Raw genomic sequence first — 23024 nt, forward strand, 5'->3', positions numbered from 1 at the left:
AAGTCTTTCTATAACGTCAGTGTAAAGTAAGTAAGTAATTCCTGTTTTTATAAATTTACCATGAAAAGCCAAAATGCCAACAGCGGCTGATGAACCTAATTAAAACGCACCCCCGCTAGGAGAAGACAGAGCGTGCGCAGTGGGACCGCATGGCCCGGAAGTGCCCCTTTTTCGGATGAGTGAATGCGCGTGCATGAGAGTGTATGTGTGCGTGCCCGTACGTGCGAAAGGTGCCAGTTTTTAAGCTCGGCAATGGGGGTGTGGGGGGCAATTAACGTTAGCGTCATCAGTTTGTAAAGAGCTAGCAGAACTTTCAGCGCAAAAACAGCTTTACACACCATGTGAGGCCATTTTGCAACACACAAGTGCTTTAATGTTTGTAATAGATTTAATCCATTGTTGGATTAAATGGCTAATGCTGCAGTAGCCACGTGTAGTCGTTACCGTACTCTACCTAGCAAGCATGCTGACGGTAGCTGTAGCCCTTTTTAAATGCATTAAATTGTTTCCAAGATCAGTCACCTCTGTTTGTTTGAAGCTTTTATGAAAAACAAACTTTGAAACACACATGTAGCTATTATTCTAAATATATGACTACTTTGTAGTCATGTATTTTTTTACATACCTGCATTAGAATTAATCAATTCCGCCTCCTTTTTCTTATTCTTATAAACGGGTCTCTCCATTCTCCCATCATCCTTTGCTTACACATGTTGCGTCTGATTGGTTGGAGCCAAGCGCATCCAAAACTAACAGGAATGGTGGATAAAACTATAAATGTGTCTTACGTGTGAAATAAAAATAATAACCCCAACCAAGGTTTATGTACGTTAAATCTGCGCACTTTCAGATTGTGAATCAATTTGGAAAACACTGTGTGATGGCCACAACATGAAGCGATTTTATTGTTGAATTATTAGTGACACTTTCATGTGTTTTTGTTGAGAAATGTTAACGATGTCATTAAAAGAAAGCTTTGAATTAGGGAGAAAAACATGTCGGGGGAGAGGGTCCCCGGTTCTCCAGTTAGATTGTGTGTCATGTTTCGCCATGACGGGGTTATTATTGGAGTAAATGGATGGCTGGAGCCTCTGCTCAAAGCGTCTCTGATCGCCGCGAGCGGGTTCATATTGGAATGAATTGACAACCCACAGCGTCTCATAAAAACGTGGAACGGTACCTTTAGCGTCAGCATGAGAAGTTAAGGGACGTGACAAATTGTCAGTATTTTACGCATCGGGAGTGAGAACGGGTTGTTTATACACTTTCCTCAGACAGGCACAAACATTTTCACACTTTTTTCTTTTGTTTAAACACTCTTACAGTTTAAACCTTCATAGAAACATAAGTCCAGTATTATACAATGAAACCGCGCAAAACGTTTCGTCGGCATTGTTGTGTCTGTCGGGAAGAAAACTTACAAATAAACAGTACAGCACTTCAGAGTTACACTGCTAGTGATCGAAGATTTACATAAATTCGACAAACTAAACTCATTCTGTACTGTACAGCAGCGGTCTCCAACCTTTTTTGCACCACGGTCCAGTTTAACGTCAGACAATATTTTCACGGAGGGGCTTTTAAGGTGTCGCAGATAAATACAACAAAATAAAATGATACAGACAAAGACAAACATGGTGGTATATCATAAATCACTGTGTGACTGTGTAACTTTATTAGCAGCGTCCTCCTGAAATGCACCAACAACACTGAGAGTAACATCCTCCTCTCTGCTTCTTAATGCTCTCTGGTCGCTATGTTAATGCGTAAATAGTTCTTTCAAAATAAGACACATGACCACAACACGGGAAAAGACCCAGGGAACCAGACTTAACGATTAAAAACCCTGAAAACCATACTCTTCACACCCGAGCCTCAACTCTCGCGGCGCGGTACCTAACGGGCCCGGGTGTTGGGGACCACTGCCGTGCAGAAGACACGGCACTAGATTGATTGACAATGGTCTACAGCAATCAGAACGCACAACACAATGTGCTGTTAAAGAAAAAAAAATCAGTGAAACAGCGAGTCCGCGGGTTTTGAGGTTGTCTTCAAACAAGTGCATTGTACTAGAAAATGGTGTTTGAAGGATTAAAAATGTAAAAAGTAATGACTATTTTATATTTATGAAAAAACTTTATGCAGAAAAAGTAGCAAAGAAACAAAAACATAACACATGGACACTTTTTGCCACAAACAAGCTGAAGGGATGGTGATTTTTTTAATGAACTGGATTGTCAAGACTGAGAGACCTCTTCCCTCTGACCCCTCCCCAAACCCTCAAACCCTCCTACCCACCTCGACATACAAACTCTGTGTGGCTTCACGTGTTCTGTTGATGTTTACATGATCGAAATAACTTGAACACAAACACAAACAAACAAAAATGAAGACCGCACCTGAAGGAAAAATCTACAAGTCCCAGCATCCTCTGTGTTTAGGGAGGAGTAGTGAAAGTGAAAGTATTGAGGTGGAGCTGAGGCAGGTGAGTGTTAACATGAATAGGTTTCTTCTTATGACATAAAATAATTCCACGCTGTTCGTGTCTGTGGGTGAAATGTGAGGCTGGTCGGCTCCTCTGAGCGCTGGTTTCCTGTAAGTAGAGAGGAAGTGAGTTTAGCTGAGCCTCTGTTTAGTGTGAGAGAGCAGGAGGAGAGTGAGAGCTGTGCTGAGGCAGGGTGAGTGTTAACACCGCTCTGACATTACTGTGTCTCTGTGGCGGGAACAACAGGCTCCGTCAGTGGAGGCAAAAGTAATCAGACTTTGGTTTTTCAAAGTAAACAACTTTATGTCGGAATTTTCCGCATGCTCATTGGATAACGACTTGTCAATCTCAAGTTATTAGCCAATGAGCGTGCGGATTCACAGAAAGACCCGCCTTTATCACGGGACTTTAAAAACTACAATGGCGACAGAAACTCCGTGAGTGGAGTTCAGGGTGACGTTATGAAACTGTGACGTTTGAGCCACTTCCTGTTCTCAGTCCCAGCGTCCTGATCACCGAGGTTTCTGTTGCTCTGATATCTGATATTGATTATATTGGTAAACAGGCTGTAGCATAAACATCAAACACAGCTGAAGCAGTATTTGGATGTTTGGCTTCAAATGATCCGTCAGTTTGAAAAGTAAAAACAATTTAAAAATAGGGGAAGCTGGTGAGTGTTAACACCAGGACTTTAGAGGGAAGAAGAGTCACAGCTCAGCATGTTGTTGACGCGTTGTTGTTCAATCGGGGGACGCTCTCCGTTGAGGAGAAAGGCTTGAATTTGTTTGTATTCGGATTATCCATTGTTTATTATTGCTCACCACAAACAACTATCTGATTGAATAGTTTTCTTTTCAGATAGAGAAATAAAATGAGTCACAAAATGTAAAAGCAAAATTTCACCGCCTGGGCTGCCTTGCACCTGATTGTTCTGTAAATAGTTTGAAATGGTTACATAAAAAGCGTCTGAGCCTTGGCTGCATTTTTAGGTAAATATAACTTTGTTGTCTGTTTGCATTTCAAGTTATGAAAAAGATTTGTTAAACATGCTTGTGGTTTTTATATCAAAAATATCACTTTCTACTCGTATTTGAAATTATTGTAATGAGTCTAATCAAAGGTGTACAGAAGTATCTCCACTTTGACTTTTCTGTGTCACCATCAGAGCTTCTGCACAGTGTGTTTCTGGGGCAGATAACATTGCAGCATTATGGAGACATTATGGAGACAAAAAGAAAAGCGTCTGGATTTCTTTAAGTTAAACTTAAAGAAATCCAGACGCTTTTCTTGGACTGTTGGTTTCAGTGTTTAGTCTCATTCACACACTCCCTCAGACTCTTCACACACACTGATTTGCTGACATAAACACACTCCTGTGTGCTTTCTTGGCTTCACACACCCACTGAGGACCATCTACAGACTGTGAGCTCCGTCTTCTTTGTCTTTGGAGCCGAACTCTGACAAAGTTAGGAACAAAACTTTCTCCAGCGTGTGAACTTTCCTCCTAGACTCAGTCTGAGCAGTCAGACCACATATTTCTAAAGCAGCACATGAAGATGTGGCTCACACACACACAGGTGAAGGAAACAGCTGCAGTATTGAAAACTGCTTCACTGTCTACAAATATATGAACTGAATGTTTCTTTCAGGCTCTAAAAACCTTATTTATCCTCCATTACAGTCCTGCATTCAGAGTATTACTTCTGTTATATTAGTACATGTATTTTATTCTGATGAACACATGAAACTCTGAGCTGGATTGAATCCGTTGAATCAGAGTCCAGGACTCAGACTAAACCCACTGAATGTGTCCTGAGCTCGGCCGCTGTTTCACAGTAACTGCTGTCAGAGTCACTGTTACTGAGTTAGCTTAGCTAGCAAAGCAGCTAGCAGTTAGAGTAGGGGTGTCAAACTCAAACACACAGTGGGCCAAAATTCAAAACTGGAACAAAGTCGCGGGCTAACATTAATATTTATTGAAAAAAGAATCTTCCACCAGATATGAGAATGAATCTTTTCTTATGGACTCAAACAAGTTTTGCTGAAAAAGTGAATATGGAACAAGCAAAGCTTAATACTAAACAATATATATATTAGCTGTATAATACCAGTAGGCCAGCTCTAACAGTAATTTGGTATGGCTCCGCGGGCCAAATGTAATTAAGCTGCGGGCCAAATTTGGCCCGCGGGCCAGAGTTTGACACCTATGAGTTAGAGTATGAACTCTGTAAGCAGTCAGCTCGGTCCTGGACATTGTTACTGACATAAAGCTGCTCTCTGCAGCCATGTTTGACCTGCTGCTTTGTAGGACTACAGTAATGGAGGATTTGGAGGCTGAACTCGGCTCTGTGACACTTGTTGTAGTGAACTGATGGAAGCTGTGTCTCAGATGGATGTTAGTCCAACACATCAGACACGACCTCTGCAGCTCTCAGTTGATGTGCACATGAATGATTTGTGTTTCCTCTGCAGGTGAAGGTAGAAAGTGTGTGTGAGCTGATGTGAATTGAGCAGCATGGATCAGTGTGAGGACAGAGAGGAGGGAGTCCCTCCCTCTAAAAGCACTCTGTGTGGGGAACATGAAAGCAGACCAAAGCTCAGAGGTGAGATGACCATCTCTAACTGTCCATGACTCTTCTCCATGTCACAGCTCAGCACTCACATCACTGCTCCATCATTATTCACAGGAACCAACATGGACCTCCACTGAGCTCTGTGTCCTTTAAGAGCAAACGGGTGAAGGATTTCTTTCGTAATTTAGGGCGAAAAAAGTCATCTGACGAAAAGTAAGTTCATGTCAGTATTAAAATGTTTGAAATTTTAATCAGCTTTTTACTATTTAACGATTTAAATAATATACTATTTAATACTTTATACTTTTTATGTAATGTATTGGACACATTGGATGTGACTCAGACATGTTTCATGTTCACTTATTTTTAGCGTCAATCAGAAACCATCCAGCTCTGTGTCCTTAAAGAGTGACTGGTCCAATCATCGAGGCATTAATTTTAAATCCCAGCCTGTGTCTGCTGCAGAGAGGTGAGCTGTTAGTAACAAGAACTCTCTGATTTAAATGATTTTGATGTTTCCTGGTTTCTGAAATCCATCTCTGTAGAGCAGAGCAGTGTCTCCAAGGACACACAGGCTCAGCTGTAACTGTCAGTTTATCTGGTTTTAAGACACATTTGGACACAATTGGCTGTTTTTAACCAGTTATTTTAATCAGAGGTGTAAATCTAGACCTCACACATCTGGATCCTAAACTATGATAGAAACAGCTGCTAGCAGTGGGTAGTTTGACTTTGATACGCTGCTCTAGAAAGCAAACAAAGGTTTGTGCAGCTCCTCTTCAGAAAAGTGTTCAGAGAGCAGCTGCTTTATTAGACAAAGGCTCGTTGTGTGAGCCCAGATGTGTGTAACAGCTGGATGAAGGAGAACCATCACAGTCACGTCTCCATCCCGCCTTTATTAATGAACTTCCTGTTGCTTGCAGATGACAGGAACACAAAGTGTTTGTGATGCTGCAGGATTTGTTAACATGTCCATGATGGTAACATCTCCTCGTCTAACGGCAAACACATGAGCGCTCCTAACGGCAGCTATCACAGCCACACAGGCAGACTGTGTCTCACCGTTGCATTCAGGGACATTTGTTTTCCTGTAAAAAGCTGAACTCTAATCTAAGAGGACTGTTACTGACAGGAAACAGCTGCATTATCTGCAGTCTGTGTGATCACAGCTGCTTCAATCACTTTATCAGAGAATTGATCATTGAATAAAACATGTTTGTGTCTGCAGAGGTCAGAGGTCACAGTCTGCAGAATCCAGCTGTCCGTCTATAAGGAGTGACTGGTCCAAACACAAACCTCCACTCTTCAGTGGTGAACCTGGACCAACGAGGTCAGAGAACTGTGATGACTCCTTTACATGTTTGTGTTTTCCTAGATAAATATGACCAAAGATTCATTAAAAGATAAAAATATTAGACTTTGTCCTGTAGCGCTGTGTGACAGGCAGGATTGGACCCAAACACAACAGGATGAAGTCAAAGAGGCAACTTTATTTCAGCTGTGAACATGCAAACACCAGAAATAAGAAAACATAACTGTAGGTTTGCAGTGAATGAAGCCTCAGCTCGATGCTCCACTTTGTCCTTCTTTTCCTTCTCCAAACAGCCACATCAGGAGTCTTTGATGGAGTTTTAAAATATTTAATTACCAATGTCCAAAGATGGGTTCAGGATACCTGAATCCACAATTATTAAAGCTAAAATAGTTCACAGGGTTTGGACTTTGTTAGGTGACGAGAGAACATCAAAGTGTTTTTTATCTTTAAACAGTATTTTTATCACTTCAGTTGCTCTCACAGCCCTGTTTGTTATTTTACCAGAGCTCTTATGTTTCACTCAGTGCTCCCACCAAACACCTTGGAGGACACATTAGTGTGATTTAGATTTCATTGGTGCAAACACCAGTCACACAAGCTAACCCATGGAGGCAGCAGCAGGCTTTGTGTTTGGTAAAGTCTGTTGGCTTAAACTAAGAGAGTTTAGTTTGTTAGCACAAAGAGCTGTCAGCTAAAGCCCCGAATGCACTTTGAATACAGATGAACTGAGAAAAACACTTTAAATACAGCAAACAGTCAAACTGACAACATCTTGTTCTGCTGATCATCCACAGCAGTACATTTAGCATTCATGCTAGCAGCAGGCTACGACTGTCCACTCAGCACCAACACAGGTAGGAGTGAGCAGTGATGAAGCAGGACTGTGGGCAAGTTTGAGCTACAATCCTATTGGCTTCTCAGTTTCTCCAAAGAAAAGGGGAAAAATTCTTGGTGTTGTGAAGATGTGAGTTGGTCTTGTTGTCGTGGGGCTGGAAGGATGCTGGCAGTGAGAGGCTTTTCATACAGTGTTCAGTAACAGAATGAGATGAAAGCCATTGCACATGAAACAAGGTGCTCATAGTGTTTGTTTACTCTGTTTGTGCCACAATGTCAGATCAGTTGTAGATTCACATGCAGACTTGTCCAGTGAAACCAGTGCAAGTACTGCAGTACAGAGCAAAGACTAAGCAAACCAGGAGAGCTCTCCAACTTTCTGAAAGTACCAGGATATTTGAGTGATAAGAAAAAGTTGTTCATGCAACAATGTCCCTCAGCACACAAAACAATCAAAGCAGAATAAATATAATGTTTTAGAAAAGCTGATCAAACACTTACAGGGACCTGAAGAGAGAGAACCAACAAAATGTCATGGCTAACAGAGGAACTCAAGCACAGACTGAGTTCTGACAAACAAAAAGGTGACAGTTTATTTACCAAAGGGGTGAACCACAGTGCTCTATATATGTACAGTGAGTTGGGGAGGGGGTCCAGTGCTCCAGGGAAAAGAGGGAAGGGAGTCCACACTCACTCCTCTTCAGTCACTCTTGTCCTGCTCTCCACTCACACAGCCACACATGGGAAGCATCTGTAACCAGGTCCGTGGAAATATATACTCAAAGTATACACAATGTTAACCCAACTGGTGAATTTAGAGAGAGATTTCTTAGCAAGGAGCTGAGATCATGAACACAGGAGGGTCAATGTCCCAGCAACAAACTGCTCCATGCCGCAGCGTTAAATGGTTACCGGTAAGCCCAGGTGAATCAGCAACAGGTGGTGTAATCATCATAACTGTGTGGACCAAGAGCGAGAGGCCATTACAAGCTCCACCCAGGCAGGCAAAACGCTAGCAGGAGAGAGCAAAACATAAACAAAACCTGAAAAGCCATCATGAGCCAGCCAGAGAGACACAGAGTTTTATACTAGAAGAGAAACCTGCTCATCTTCATCATGGTTATTTAAATAGAGGAAATCAGAAGTCTCTGTGTGTCAGACCACGGCTCTACACGGACACTTCTAAGCTGCTTCAGAGTGAACTGACCCAGATAATCTGCACACAGCGGCTGTAAAACAGTGAAAGTCATAACTGTGTCTCTCTGATGGAAAGCTTTTATTGTGAAGTCAGGAAGTCTGCAGGAAGTGTTGAGTTTGTATTCATCACTCAGTGTTTAATGAGACAGGCAGACAGGAAGAGCAGCTCATTAGTGTTGATGAAATCAAAGGAACTGTGAGGAACTGCAGTTTGGTCAAATCTGGATGTTTTTCACTGACAGTAAATGTTTTTAGTGATAAAGAAATGTGTTCACAGAGAGAGGAAGAGGAGTGGTGTTTGTGAGGAGGAGCAGCTGCCCTGCTGTGCTTTGTGTCAGGGCATCCTGAAGGATCCAGTCTCTACCAGCTGTGGACACTGGTTCTGCAGACAGTGCATCTCCTCATACTGGGACCAGTCTGCTTCATCAGGAGACTCCTCCTGTCCCCAGTGTGGAGAAAGTTCCAGAACCAGAGCTGGACTGCAGACAGCCAGTCAGAGCAACTGTGTACAAAGTAAGACTGAACATCTGTCTGCTGATGGACTCATTTCTGAAAACTGGACTTCTTGTGTTGTTCAGACATTGAAGAGTTTTCTTTTTCTTTAGTCTCATTGTTTTTCTTTCTTTCAGCAGATGTTGGTCTGCAGGAGGTTTTAGATGAACATAAGATCAGTCTGAGGAGGAGATGTGAACATGTGACTGAAGGAAGTGATGAAACAGGAAGTAGAACCCTCCTCAACAGGATCTACACTGAGCTCTACATCACAAAGGGACAGAGTGAAGAGGTTCATACCCAACATGAGGTGAGGCAGCTGGAGACAGCTTCCAAGATGGACGCCCTCCATGACGCTCCAATCAGGTGCCAGGACATCTTTAAAGCCTTACCTGACCAACAGAGACCCATCAGAGTGGTTCTGACCAACGGCGTGGCTGGTGTTGGAAAAACCTTCACAGTGCAGAAGTTCACTCTGGACTGGGCAGAGGGCTTGGAGAACCAACATGTCAGTGTGGTGGTTCTGATTTCATTCAGGGAGCTGAACCTGATCAGAGATGAGCAGCACAGTCTTCTGGAGCTGCTCCATGTTTTCCATCCAACATTACAGAAGGTCACAGCAGAGAAGCTGGCTGTCTCTCAGCTTTTGTTCATCTTTGATGGCCTGGATGAAAGCAGACTTTCATTGGATTTCACCAACAGGAAGCTGCTGTCTGATGTCACACAGAAGTCATCAGTCAGCCAGCTGCTGACAAACTTCATCCAGGGGAATCTGCTTCCCTCGGCTCTCGTCTGGATAACTTCCCGACCTGCAGCAGCCAATCAGATCCCTCCTACATGCGTTGACAGGCTAACAGAAGTATGAGGCTTCACTGACGCCCAGAAGGAAGAGTACTTCAGGAGGAGATTCAGTGATGAAGAGCTGTCCAGCAGAATCATCTCCCACATGAAGACATCCAGGAGCCTCCACATCATGTGTAGTATCCCAGTCTTCTGCTGGATCACTGCTACAGTTCTGGAGCACATGTTGACTACAGAGCAGAGAGGAGAGATGCCCAAGACCCTGACTGACATGTACTCACACTTCCTGCTGGTTCAGACAAAGAGGAAGAAGAACAAGTACCATGAGGGACATGAGACGAGTCCACAGGAGCCGACGGAGGCTGACAGGGAAGTTCTTCTGAAGCTGGGGAGGCTGGCGTTTGAACATCTGGAGAAAGGAAACATCATGTTCTACCAAGATGACCTGGAGCAGTGTGGTCTGGATGTGACAGAGGCCTCGGTGTACTCAGGAGTTTGTACAGAGATCTTCAAAAGAGAGTGTGTGATCTTCCAGAAACCAGTCTACTGCTTTGTTCATCTGAGCATTCAGGAGTTTCTGGCTGCAGTCTACATGTACCACTGTCACAAAAACAGGAAGACAAAAGTGCTGAAGAACTTCCTTAAACCAAAATCTTTGACCAAGATGATTTCCAGTGTTTTTGATAACAAAGATCTCCAATCACTTGATGTATTTCTGAGAAGAGCCATGGAGAAATCCCTCCAGTGTAAAAATGGCCACCTGGACCTGTTTGTTCGCTTCCTTCATGGCCTCTGTCTGGAGTCCAACCAGAGACTCTTAGTAGGTCTGCTGGGTCAGACAGAGATCAGTCCAGGAACCATCCAGAGAGTCATCAACAACCTGAAGGAGATGAACAGTGATGAAATCTCTCCTGACAGAAGCATCAACATCTTCCACTGTCTGATGGAGATGAACCACCTCTCTTTATTTCAGGAGATCCAAGAGTTCCTGAAGTCAGAGAACAGATCAAAGAAGAAACTCTCTGAGATTCAGTGCTCAGCTCTGGCCTTCATACTGCAGATGTCAGAGGAGGTTCTGGATGAGTTGGACCTGAAGAAGTACAACACATCACAGCAGGGACAACAGAGACTGATTCCAGCTGTGAGGAACTGCAGAAAGGCTCGGTGAGTTTAGATGTGATCATTAACATCATTGATCAGTGTAGGTTAGTAGTTTAATTTTGAAAATAAAATCAGATTGTAACCACAAACTGTTTGTGTCCGTACGCTGCAACCTTCCCCACCATTCCTTTATTGTACAGACTCAGCAGCAGCTCCATGGATCCCAAATCCAAGACTGGAGAACAGATTTGAAGTGTGTCACATCCTTGCAGTCACAGCTGTTTCCACCATGTTTCCACTGATATTAATCCTGTTCAATGACACGTTTCATATCAGTGAATATGTTCTTTAGGACGTCCACTGACATGTTTAAGTGTCCTGCTGGAAATCACTCAAATCATCCATGAAATCCATGAAAAATCCGTTTAGTGTTTCTAACTTCACCCTCTGTCCTCTCTCTCTCTCCATCCTCCTCACTGCTTCTTTCACTGATAATCACACAAACATCGTATTCAGCTACAAAATAACACAATAATATCATCTGATGATCATTATTATAAGAGCAGGATCCATATTTGATATCAGAGTAACACACTGCTTGGTTATGTGCAGTCATCATCAGTGACTGTGGGTCAAACAGAAGCTCTCTGATTGGTTGCTGACCTTGGTCACATGTCCACTCTCACCTGTTTGTGTTTGCTCTCTCTTTGCTGTCTCCATCCTCGCTCTCCTTTCTCTCCCTCTCTGTCTTTGTACCGTCACTCAGGTCCAATGGAAACAGTGACATTTACAAACCAATCAAAGACAAACTGATCCATGTCAGGTTATAACAATATTCAAAGTGAATATAGGCTGCTGCTGGACACAGACAGGTAACATCATTTTGACTTGCTGTCACCTGGATCTGGACTCATAAACACTGAAACCCTGAACAGGAATACAAATCATTTTCTGCCAACTAGCGACACACCAGCAGATAATGGCTCAGAAAGCTAAAATGAGCCAATCATTTCTGTGTTTAGTTCCCCTGAAATCAGATGTGATATCAGCAGCTCTGAGTTCATTCATCATTATTGTCCAGTGATGAGATTTCTGCTCCGTTTGGTAACAGTCAGCAGGTTTTTCCTGCGTGTGGATGCGAACAGTCGTACCTGACAGCAGGTAGCAAACAGAGATCATCTTTCCAGCTGGAACTCTTCACTGAGCTGAACTCATTCAAAATGTTCTGGAGTCAGATTGAAAACAGGAAACAGTCCAAATGTGTGTCTTCACTCTGACTCAGGATCAGATCTCAGTGACAGACTGTGGACATTATGGAAGCCTAAATGTGACACCATCTTCCTCCTTCATCTGCAGATTAAAGACAAACAAAGATTCTCATTAAAAGTCTGCAGGTCTGACAGAGACTCAATTGTTGTGTCATGTCAAACACAGTAAGAGGAGCTGAAGCACAGATGTGAAGAGCAGATTCATCAGATTATGACCTCACTCTGTTTTGTCTTCATATACATTCAGTCTGTGTTTATAATGCAGATTTTCTGCTTTTATAATAACACATTTTATATTTTCTATCATCACAGACTGACTAAGTGTCGACTCTCAGAGTCTCACTGTGAAGTTGTGGCCTCAGCTCTGAAGTCCAACCCCTCCCATCTGACAGAGCTAGTCATGAGTGGAAATGATGATGTCCAGGATTCAGGTGTGAAGCTTCTGTGTGCTGGACTGGAGAGTCCAAACTGTCGACTGGAGACTCTGAGGTGAGTTCACTGACTGCGGCTGTTGTAGTTTTTCTATATTTCAGGTCTTTGATTGATGTTTGAAACTTTCTTTAGTTCCTAAATGTTCAGGATGTGTCTGAAGACAAATGTGAAGAAGTTTGAGTGCTTTCAGAAATGTTGTCTTTCCAAACGACTGAACAACAGTTTTTCCTTTTGGCTCCAAACAGAAGTGACAGACTTGAGCAGGGTTCATTTAAAGGCTGACAGAAGTGGAGTGGTGACGGGGAAATGTTTGACAGGACAGTGTTTCAGCCTCCACAGGTTCATGTTGTGCTCCATCAGTCAGTGAAGATGAAGTCAGTGCTGATGAGGCTGTAGAGTGTGTGAGGGATGTGAATGAGGATGATGAAGATCTGATGATAGCAGATAAAAACAGGCTGCAGAGACTTTGAGCCATACAGGGCACACAGGGAGAGACTAACAGCCTCAGCAGCAGAGGGGAGAAAGGCTGTAACACCACCACTTTACTCTATTCTACCTGTCACATCATTTGAGCAAGAAACAAGTATGCTCATGTTTTTACTATGTTTTTCTTGGAGATGTAAGAAGATCACATGGTGCTTTTTATTTTTGTGTTGGTTTGTTTCCTGTCTCTTGGATGGAGCCCAGCTGTGCGTGGCCCCTGGGCCTGTGGTCAGAGTGTGTGCTGGAAAATCCGGCCCAGGATGAGGCCAAACTAACATAGACGTAGACGGTCCCTGAGCACTGGTCTCACAGCCAGCTGCACATAGAGACCAGTGTTGTTAGTCCAGGTCAGAAGATGACTTGTTTGAATGAAAATGAGCTTGTAGTTTGTCTGCTTTAATCATGTGACTGGAAAAAGGTGTTGGACTTCAAATATCTCCATTTCTTTCACACTTCACCTTTAAAAGTGAAGCCTTGTGGTTCCTGGAAGGAAAAACACGACTTTTTCAAGTATTTGTCCTGTTTTTATGATAAATGTACGACTTTAATGTGAAACATTCAGAGTTTTTTCTCTTGTTGTGTTTGTTTGAAGCTGCTTCCTGTTGGCTTCATCTGTTTGGAGTTTCCATTTTCTAAACTTCTACATTCTGAATCTTCTTCAGCTCTGCACAGATGATGAAACACTGAATGATTTCAAGCTCACACTTTGTCTAATAAACTTACATCTTTCATTCTTTATACAGATTGAGTGTCTGTGGTTTGTCAGAGATCAGCTGTGATTATCTGGCAGCAGCACTGAAGTCCAACCCCTCCCATCTGAGAGAGCTGGAGCTGAGCTCCAACTACAACCTGCAGGATTCAGGAGTGAAGCATCTGTGTGGTTTCCTGGAGAGTCCAGGATGTGGACTTGAAACTCTGAGGTCAGTCAGCATGTTTTAGTTGTGCTGAGATGAATATGATGTGAAAGTTGTGCTAACACTAAACTGCAGACATCAGGCTGATATTATATTGATCCACACTGAGGATCTTCATGGTAAAGTCTGCTTTCTTCTTCTCTGGTTTAGTCCATTGACTGCAGCAGAACAATGTTCACATTTCAAACAGTGATACTCAACATATGGCCCGCGGCCCACACGCGGCCTGCCCACCTTTCCTTATTCAGAGAGAGGGGACCCTGATTAACTGTGTAGTGTTCTTCCTCACAGTTCTAAGTATCAGACACTTCAATGAATAATCCACAGCTGACTGTCTTTAGCAGGTCAAAGGTCACGGCACACAGCAGACAGTGGGAAATATTATAATTCTGATCATTTATCAGCACATATCCATATGTATAAAAACAAAGCTGACACTGTGAGACTTGATCAGAGCTGTGATCATCACAGCAGAGGCCTTTGTGTCAAAGTCACTGAGGATCAAACAGAAACACATGAAGCAGATTTTCCTGTTCTGGCTTTTTATAGCAGATAACCTTCAAAATATTCTGCAGTCGATCAAAAACTGAAGCAAACCATGAATCAACATGTGAACATGACCTGATGCTGCTGAAGTGAAGCAAAGTTACAGAGGTTTGATTACAGACACAGCTGAGAGTTTGTAATCTGTCATCATTTTAAAAGGTTTAAATTTCTTCAGTATTGAACAGCAGAAATGAGGCTTTGTTTTCGGAGGCCGACAGCAGTGAACACAACAGCAGACTGGTGCGTAATAAGCAGTGAATAATGCAGAAAACAGATTTTTGAAGGTAAACTGTTCTTGAAGTACACTGAGAGAGAGAGAGCTGTGCAGGAAGTAAACGTCAAAGTCAGAGAGAATTCATGACGATGTTCATCAAACGTAAAGCGTAGTTTGGATCTTCTTTTGCTGCTGGTTCAGTCAGTTTTGGTTGGCGACAGATGAAACCTGCAGCTTCAGGATCTGTGAGCTGTCCACTTTCAGCCTCGACGGCGTGTCCATTTACGTGCCGTCGAGTGAACGATCCACGCTCTGTGTTTCCATCTTTGTGTGTTTAGCTGCTCTCATTTACTATTTTATCTGTTTGGTTGTTGTTGAAATACTTTTGGGAGCTTTAACCTGAGATTCTGGCAAAATACATTTATATTAAAAATCGATTCAAGATTGAATGAATCAACATCGCTTTATTCAAATTAAAACCATTTAAATAGGAAAATCCATTTTTTTACACCCGCCTGTAATGCTGGGTAATGTCAGCTGGTCCATGTGCAGCTGGCTTGGAGGCTCAGGGAGCGTCTACAAAGTGCAACACTGAAAGAACATCATCCATAAATATTGAGTAATAACTGGACTCTCATACAGCGAGACTCAAATGCCTTTAAACATCAGCTTATCCTGCTGATCCAAGTCCAACACTGAGTTTGTAAAAACATGTTTGTCAATCATTTTGTTTGGTTTCTGAGGAAAATGATTCAATAACTTTCTGCTAATACACAACATTTCATCATATTTCTTCATAACCCTCTTTTGTCTGACCATTTGAATTCCATTTGAATTTGCAATAAAGGATCCACAGAGTTTGGTGACAATAATGACAGTAGATGTTTGTGTGAAAGTGCTGGAAGCAAATTAGTGTGTGAAGTTCGTTCAGTGTTGCACATTGTAGACGGTCCCTGAGCACTGGTCTCACAGGCTGTATCCAAATTCAGGGTCTGCAGCCTTAAATTACGCAGCCTTAACGGTCCACAAGGGCCGCGTACTCAAAGACCACTAAGGCCGGAAGTGCGAGGCTTGTGAAATGGGAAGGTCTAGCCTCCGTCACGCTGCCCAGTTTGCCTAGCAATCATGATACTAACAGCTGGAAACGTTTCATACAGCATTGTTTGACAGAAATGAAGGAGAAAATCTTTTGTTCATTTGTTTGTTTGTTTCTACATGAGCTTTGATCATTCTCTGTAAGATTAAGGTCAGCTATTGAACGGCGTATATTCTAAAGTAAAAGCTTTAAAACCAAGTTAGTACAAACGTCATTAATGTCACATAACTTTGCCGACATGTGGCCAACAGGAATGTTTTAATGTTCTTCGTTCTTAAACATTTGCACATAAATAAGTAACATAATATTCAGTACTTACTTAAAGTTCACTCTTCGGGTGCCCCTCATCCGCTGTTTTTTTTCGGCAAAATTATCCACACCCACCGCCGCGCTATGCATTCTGGGATATGTTGGGGCACGAAGTCTACACCGCCACGTCCATAAATTCAGGGATATGAAGGACGCATTTGATGGCCGCATTTCGAGCAGCCTTTGGATTGGGACAGACTTCGTCGCGTCGCTGTGACATAATCGGCCTTAAAATGCGGCCTTTAAGGCTGCAGACCCTGAATTGGGATAAAGCCACAGCCAGCTGCACATAGAGACCAGTGTTGTTAGTCCAGGTCAGAAGATGACTTGTTGGAATGAAAATGAGCTTGTAGTTTTTTCTGCTTTAATAATGTGACTGGAAAAAGGTGTTGGACTTCAAATATCTCCATTTCTTTCACACTTCACCTTTAAAAGTGAAGCCTTGTGGTTCCTGGAAGGAAAAACAGGACTTTTTCAAGTCTTTGTCCTGTTTTTATGACAAATGTACGACTTTAATGTGAAACATTCAGAGTTTTTTCTCTTGTTGTGTTTGTTTGAAGCTGCTTCCTGTCGGCTTCAGCTGTTTGGAGGTTCCATTTTCTAAACTTCTACATTCTGAACCTTCTTCAGCTCTGAACAGATGATGAAACACTGAATGATTTAAAGCTCACACTTTGTCTAATAAACTTACATCTTTCATTCTTTTTACAGATTGAGGGACTGTGGTTTGTCAAAGATCAGCTGTGATTATCTGGTAGCAGCACTGAAGTCCAACCCCTGCCATCTGAGAGAGCTGGACCTGAGCAGGAACTACAACCTGCAGGATTCAGGAGTGAAGCATCTGTGTGGTTTCCTGGAGAGTCCAGGATGTGGACTTGAAACTCTGAGGTCAGTCAGCATGTTTTAGTTGTGCTGAGATGAATATGATGTGAAAGTTGTGCTGACACTAAACTGCAGACATCAGGCTGATATTATACTGATCCACACTGAGGATCTTCATGGTAAAGTCTGTTTTCTTATTCTCTGGTTTAGTCCATCGACTGCAGCAGAACAATGTTCAAATTTCAAACCTTCAAAGAAGAAGAAAAATCCTCCACTGGATAATTCACTGTGAAACTCTCAAACTCTTTATTCCACCTTAAAGTCTGTCTGACACTGAAATCCAAAGCAAAATGTGCATTTGCTTTACAGACAGCAGTCCAACACAAACATACACACATCATCCAAAACACAGTCCAACATCCAAATCTCCTCCACTGCCAGCATGAATGATGGGAAAGAGAAGGAGGAACACTCTGACATTCAGGGTTAGAATGAGTTTCATAAAGCAGACTGTGAAGATCAAAGCTGCATTAGAAAGCTTACATGAATGAATGAGTGGACAGAAGTGGACAGAGATCATCTGAAGCACTTCAAAGGCTTTAAATCAGCACATTTCTCTTTATTCTTTATCAACTCTGTTAGTTTCTCTCAGTTTTCTGTGGAATGAAGCTAACAGCAGGCTAATAAGATGCTGACCAATAGGTTTCTATTAAAGGTTGTAATTTGTATATGAAAAAGTGCTTTGGCTCATTAGGGATCAGCTTACAGGTAGAATACAGCTGGTGGATGGGATTAGCATGTCATAACTATCTACCAAACTGCTAACTGGGGGATTTCAGGCCATCTATGGATCATTTTTGCTAACTGTTTATTCAGCTTAGGCTCACAGGGCTGGAGCCTGTGCCCTAGCTGTCATAGGGCAAGAGGCGTGGTCCACCTGCACAGGTGAGCAGTCCATCACAGGGCCAACAGAGAGAGACAGAGAAGCACTCTCTCACATCCACACCTACAGCCAATTTAGAAGCACCAATGAACCTAAGCAGCATTTCATTGGACTGTGGGAGAACATCCAACCTCCACAGAAAGGCCAACAAGCTTCAACCTACAACCTTCTTGCTTTAAGGCACTAGTGCTAACCACTTTTCCCTATTTCAGCCCAAATCCTGCATCTTCCTGTTTCTGACTCCAGGCCAGCTCCACTAACACTTTCTCATCAGACACTGCCACCTAGTGGAGAAAGTCTTAGTTCCATTTGAAGCTTCAGATGACAGTTAGTTCCTTTACAAAGAGGTGGAGGTGGTGGGGCCACAGCACCATCATCACTGAGTGCTAGGGATGGGTATCGTTTAGGTTTTATCCGATACCGGTGCCAACCCCGTACTTTTGAAACGGTGCCGGTGCTTAAGCAGTGCTTAAAGAATGGAAAAAAACACAAACTTTGTCCAAAAACCTCTCATGTTTAGCTGTTTTCCACTTTTTCTTTGGTCATTTTAGCCTTTTTGGCCAGGGTGAAGGGAGTTCCTGCCATCAAACAAGAAGACAACCACATGTAACTACGGCGGTGTTTGCTGGTTAACCTTACATGCATTAATTTAATAAAAAAGCACCAAAATGTGCGCTGCTTTTCGGTCTGGTTACTATTAGAGATGGACCGATCCGATATTACGTATCGGTATCGGTCCGATACTGACGTAAATTACTGGATCGGATATCGGAGAGAAATAAAAAATGTAATCCGATCCATTAAATATCAAAAAAGCACCTCACAAAACTTGCGACACGGCATAGCTCGCTTCATAACCGTTGCACGTCGGAGCAGTGTGCATCACGTGATAATCATAATATTGATAATAATAATCATAATAGAGCGGCTGTGTGTATTTGTAGACTCGCTACCAAACCAGCATTTCATCTCCAAGGAAGTTATCCCAGAGAGAAGTAAAGCAAGTGTGTAAGTTCATCTCTGAATGTTTGTAAAGCATTCCCGCGTTAAGCTTAACAACCGATACATGGAGCGACTGCCTCTCTCTCTCCCTCCATCTCCTGTTGCTACTTCAATTGTGAAACTGATCAATGATCAGCTGATCGTCTCTCTTGTTTGTTTTTGTCCCACTTTGCACCAGGAAGAGGAAACCAGCGGCCGAACAACAGCAGCACGTTTAAGCTCGATAAGCTGTTGTTAGAATTTATTTAATATTACTTTCTACAGCAGGATCCTTTTCTACGCAGCTGACGGCTGGTAACTGTGCAGGGCCGGATCTAGCAAATTTTTGCCAGGGGGGCCGATAGGGCATGTACAGAGAAAAGGGGGCACAAAGACATACTTTTCTTTCTAATTCTCATTTAAAATGTCTAGCTTTTAATAAATAATTATCTGAATCTTACACGCAAAGTTTTAATCTGATGTAAAATGTATAGAAGTCCATTACTGTATATAGTAAATGTTAAGTCTAAATACCCTAGTAAGCTATAGTACTTTTTCCTTTGGGAAGATACCATCTGTGCAGACTGCAGTTCTGTTGAAGAAAGATGTTGAATCTATTTAATTATTCTTGAAAAATAAATGATTTCTGTGCATTTCTTTCCACATTGCATCAAATTAAAGTTGATTATGTCGATTAAGCATCATGAGGTGGAGGGTGGGGGGTAGTTCCCTATTTTTTTCTTGCTGGGAGTTTGCAACCTTATTAGTTAGGTTGCTCAATATTTCTGCTAAGTACTCTTTAAAATACCAGAATAGGAAGGATAGAGTAGGTTTAAGTTTATTAAATTGATCAGTATTGCTGATCTATGAAATATTTTGGGTGCAGTGTATTTTTTACATACAGGTATAACAGAATAGCTTTAGTGTTGTTGTTTATTTAAACTTGAGTATGAACGGTATCGGCAGATATCCAAATTTATGATATCGGTATCGGACATAAAAAAGTGGTTTCGTGCCATCTCTAGTTACTATTAAATTTCGTTCTTTGAATTCTTTTGGTGGCAAAGAAAGACTGGACCCAGGGTGGTCAAAGCTCAAAAAATGATATTTATTTTACATTCCCGGGAACGGAGACCTGAACACAGGAACACACACGCTCAAGTCTGAAAGCAGCAGCAGCCAGCATGGTTATTTATATATTTCTGCAGCACGTCACACACTCTAAGTTTTGATCAAAACACTCTGCTTAGTTTCACTTTCTGTCTGCACCTCCAGTGCTCTGCAAAAGCATGCAGTTTCCTGTCAGTACTTTTGGCTCAGACTCTACTCAGAGCTGGCCCTCTCTTATTAAAATACATAAAACAATATAATCAGCACTAAGAATATATATTTAAATCCCAACATTACTACCGTTTATGTCAGAACTGGTGCCATAATGGCACTGGAAACTGGTATCCATCCATACTGAGTGCCATAGGACACTTAACCTTTGTTTCCATATGCTGGGAACTTCCTGTTTTTTCCAAGGAGGACTGGAAAATGTGTGAAAACCTCCCAGTCAGTTCCTCACAGCACACTTCAATCATTTCCCTCCCACAGCATCAGGACCAGGGCTTTTTCTCTCTTTGATCCCACTAAGAGATTTCCACACAAACACCTCATCAGTGGGACTCTCAGAACTACCAGCCCTTTGCTACAATCACAAAGCTCTTCATTGAAATCAATGATATCAAAGCTGGAATCAAATGAGTCCAAGTCTTCTGCTGATTCAGCATCACATTCATCTTTGCTCCTTGTTCTGCATCCCCACCATGGACTTCATTCCTTTCCAAGCCAGCCTTGAGTGTCCTTTATTCAGCTCATCCTCTGCTTTACTTTTACACCTGATTTTAGCTGCTTTATCTCTCTTTCAACAAGTTTCTGTGCCTCAATCTTTTTCTTCTCTCCCTCATAACAAGACAGCTTCTTCTGCCTGAGAACATGTTGGAGTGATTTACTAATCCAGGGCTGCTTATTGGGGAAAATACTTCCTGTTTTCAAAGTAATCCCCATTTTTCCCAGAAAGAAATGTAAGTAGAAATCGATGATCTAAGTGAGAACATGAGCCTTTAAAAAGTCCCAGTGGGTGCAGTCAAAGCAGTCCCTCAGTCCCAGTATAGAGTCTTTGGTCCAGACTGGAACAACTGTGTGCCCAATTTGAGCTCTCTTCAGTGCTGTGACCTGACAGACCCAGAGGGGCCATCACATCACATTTAGAAGCTCACCTAATGGAGCCACAACACATGTCCAATACTTAGTCTGACTTGTTGGACCAACTGGAAGAAATGATTCAAGGACTTAGTCACAGAACAGAGATTCAAATCTCCAAAATCCAACTAGCTGCATCAGGACATATAGTCTGAAACTCTGCACAGTTTCCTGTTTGAAGCTGCTTCCTGTTGGCTTCAGCTGTTTGGAGTTTCCATTTTCTAAACTTCTACATTCTGAACCATCTTCAGCTCTGAACAGATGATGAAACACTGAATGATTTCAAGCTCACACTTTGTCTAATAAACTTACATCTTTCATTCTTTATACAGATTGTGGGGCTGTGGTTTGTCAGAGATCAGCTGTGATTATCTGGCAGCAGCACTGAAGTCCAACCCCTCCCATCTGAGAGAGCTGTTCTTGTATGGAAACGACCTGAAGGATCCAGATGTGAAGCAGCTGTCTGATCTTAAGCAGAGTCCAGACTACAGACTGGAGACTCTGCTGTAAGTAGAGTGATGGAGTGAGTGGGTGGTGCTTTCAGCAGTATTGTACTAAACACAGTCAGTATGAAACAAAGATCCAGTGTTTCCTGTAAAGCTGCAGCTTCTCAGTGAAGCTGTCAGAGGAGAATGGTGACAGGCTTCAGGATTGGACACAAACACTTCCTGTTTCTGCCTTTTTGTCACCTTTATGGTCACCATAGTAACAGCTGACACGCTCTGATCAAACGCTGTCAACAGCCAATCAGCTCTCTGAACAAAGCAGCACACAGACCAATGACTGCATTCATTTCCAAGTTTAAAGCAGTGAAGAACACAGTCTGTAGGTGAGGAAGAATTTAGTGAGAGCAGATGTTTGGATGGAATTCCTCCAGTTAACAGCTGGAACCGTCCATCTGGATTGTTGGGCTTGTTGTTGGACAGAGCTCAGAGTGGACACACCAAGGTTCTTCTAATGAATGAAAGTCCAAACTCAAACTAGGAGGGAAAAACATTTTCATCAACTTCAATAAAAATCCAAAGATTAGAAAAAGTGAAGCAACAATGAGTCCTAGTACAGTCCCAGCACTGAAGTCCCTGCTGCTCTTTATACTGGATGTGCTGCATCACTGACTGACAGCTGATGAAGAGTCTCTGGAAACACTCGTTTATCTCCTCTGCTCTTCCTTCTTCTCTCTGCAGGTGGAGCTGATGATGGTAAACAGGACGGTGTGTGTGCTGAGAGAGGAGGAGCTGTGTCCTGATGATCCAGAGAGGTTGAAGCAGCAGCAGCAGCAGCTTGTGTGTAGAGACGCTTTGACTGGGCCATGTTACTGGGAGGTGGAGAGGAGAGCTTCATCCAGCAGTGACTGACAGAGGAATGAGAAGAAGTGCAGATGACTGTCAGTGCTGCAGAGTGAACTGCTCTGAGAACAGCTCCACTGTCAGACACAATGTAGAGTCCAGCATCATCCCTGTGTGTCCCTCTGGATGTGACAGAGGATCATCAGTGTATCTGGACTGCTCTGCTGCTGCTCTGTCCTTCTACAGTCTCTGCACAGTCTCTGTCTGACTCTGGCTTCAGACCCTCCTGGATCAAACTCACCTGGAAAGACTTTCAAACATCACTCAATAGATTTGAATACAGAATATATTTGATATATACTGTAGATGTACTGTAGAGTTGCAGTTTGTCACTTGTAAATACAGTCTGTGAGCAGCTATGAGCTGAAAGATCTTTCTAGGAACACGAAATGTTTTCACTCTTCTGTTGCTTTTTCATATATTTCCACAACATTAATATTGATCCCACCTGTCTCACCTGTTTCATGCTTTTATACATAATAACAGGACATGTGTGATCTGAGCGCTGCAGTGGTTGCTGTGCTGCACGTCTTCATTTAGATAACAGAGACATCTAGTGGTTCAGAGGGAGAACTGCAGGAGGTGGAGCTGTGTTTTAGCATGGAAAACCTTTTATCTTTTAGGC

At 42.5% G+C, this 23024-nt stretch overlaps 3 protein-coding genes across 3 annotated transcripts; all 3 read left to right on the top strand.

Annotated features, from left to right (window-relative positions):
* The first annotated feature begins 5098 nt into the window (after positions 1-5098).
* On the top strand, positions 5099-9934 carry LOC146523557 (NACHT, LRR and PYD domains-containing protein 3-like). The gene is made up of 4 exons (XM_085151530.1): positions 5099-5271; positions 6287-6388; positions 8682-8917; positions 9034-9934. Exons 1-4 carry the CDS (start codon positions 5114-5116, stop codon positions 9759-9761), a joined length of 1224 nt encoding a protein of 407 aa, XP_085007656.1. The 5' UTR covers positions 5099-5113; the 3' UTR covers positions 9762-9934.
* LOC146523558 (protein NLRC3-like) lies at positions 9843-12929 on the top strand. The gene is made up of 3 exons (XM_085151378.1): positions 9843-10861; positions 11565-11902; positions 12379-12929. The coding sequence occupies exons 1-2, from the start codon at positions 9843-9845 to the stop codon at positions 11626-11628; spliced, it is 1083 nt and encodes a 360-aa protein (XP_085007504.1). The 3' UTR covers positions 11629-11902; positions 12379-12929.
* Positions 11909-22901, top strand: LOC146523559 (ribonuclease inhibitor-like). The gene is made up of 5 exons (XM_085151760.1): positions 11909-12555; positions 13725-13901; positions 16772-16948; positions 21386-21559; positions 22238-22901. Exons 1-5 carry the CDS (start codon positions 12278-12280, stop codon positions 22245-22247), a joined length of 816 nt encoding a protein of 271 aa, XP_085007886.1. The 5' UTR covers positions 11909-12277; the 3' UTR covers positions 22248-22901.
* Positions 22902-23024: the final 123 nt, after the last annotated feature.

The sequence above is a fragment of the Neolamprologus multifasciatus genome, chromosome 3 (genome assembly GCF_963576455.1).
Source record: "Neolamprologus multifasciatus chromosome 3, fNeoMul1.2, whole genome shotgun sequence".
In the NCBI taxonomy this organism is placed as follows: domain Eukaryota; kingdom Metazoa; phylum Chordata; class Actinopteri; order Cichliformes; family Cichlidae; genus Neolamprologus; species Neolamprologus multifasciatus.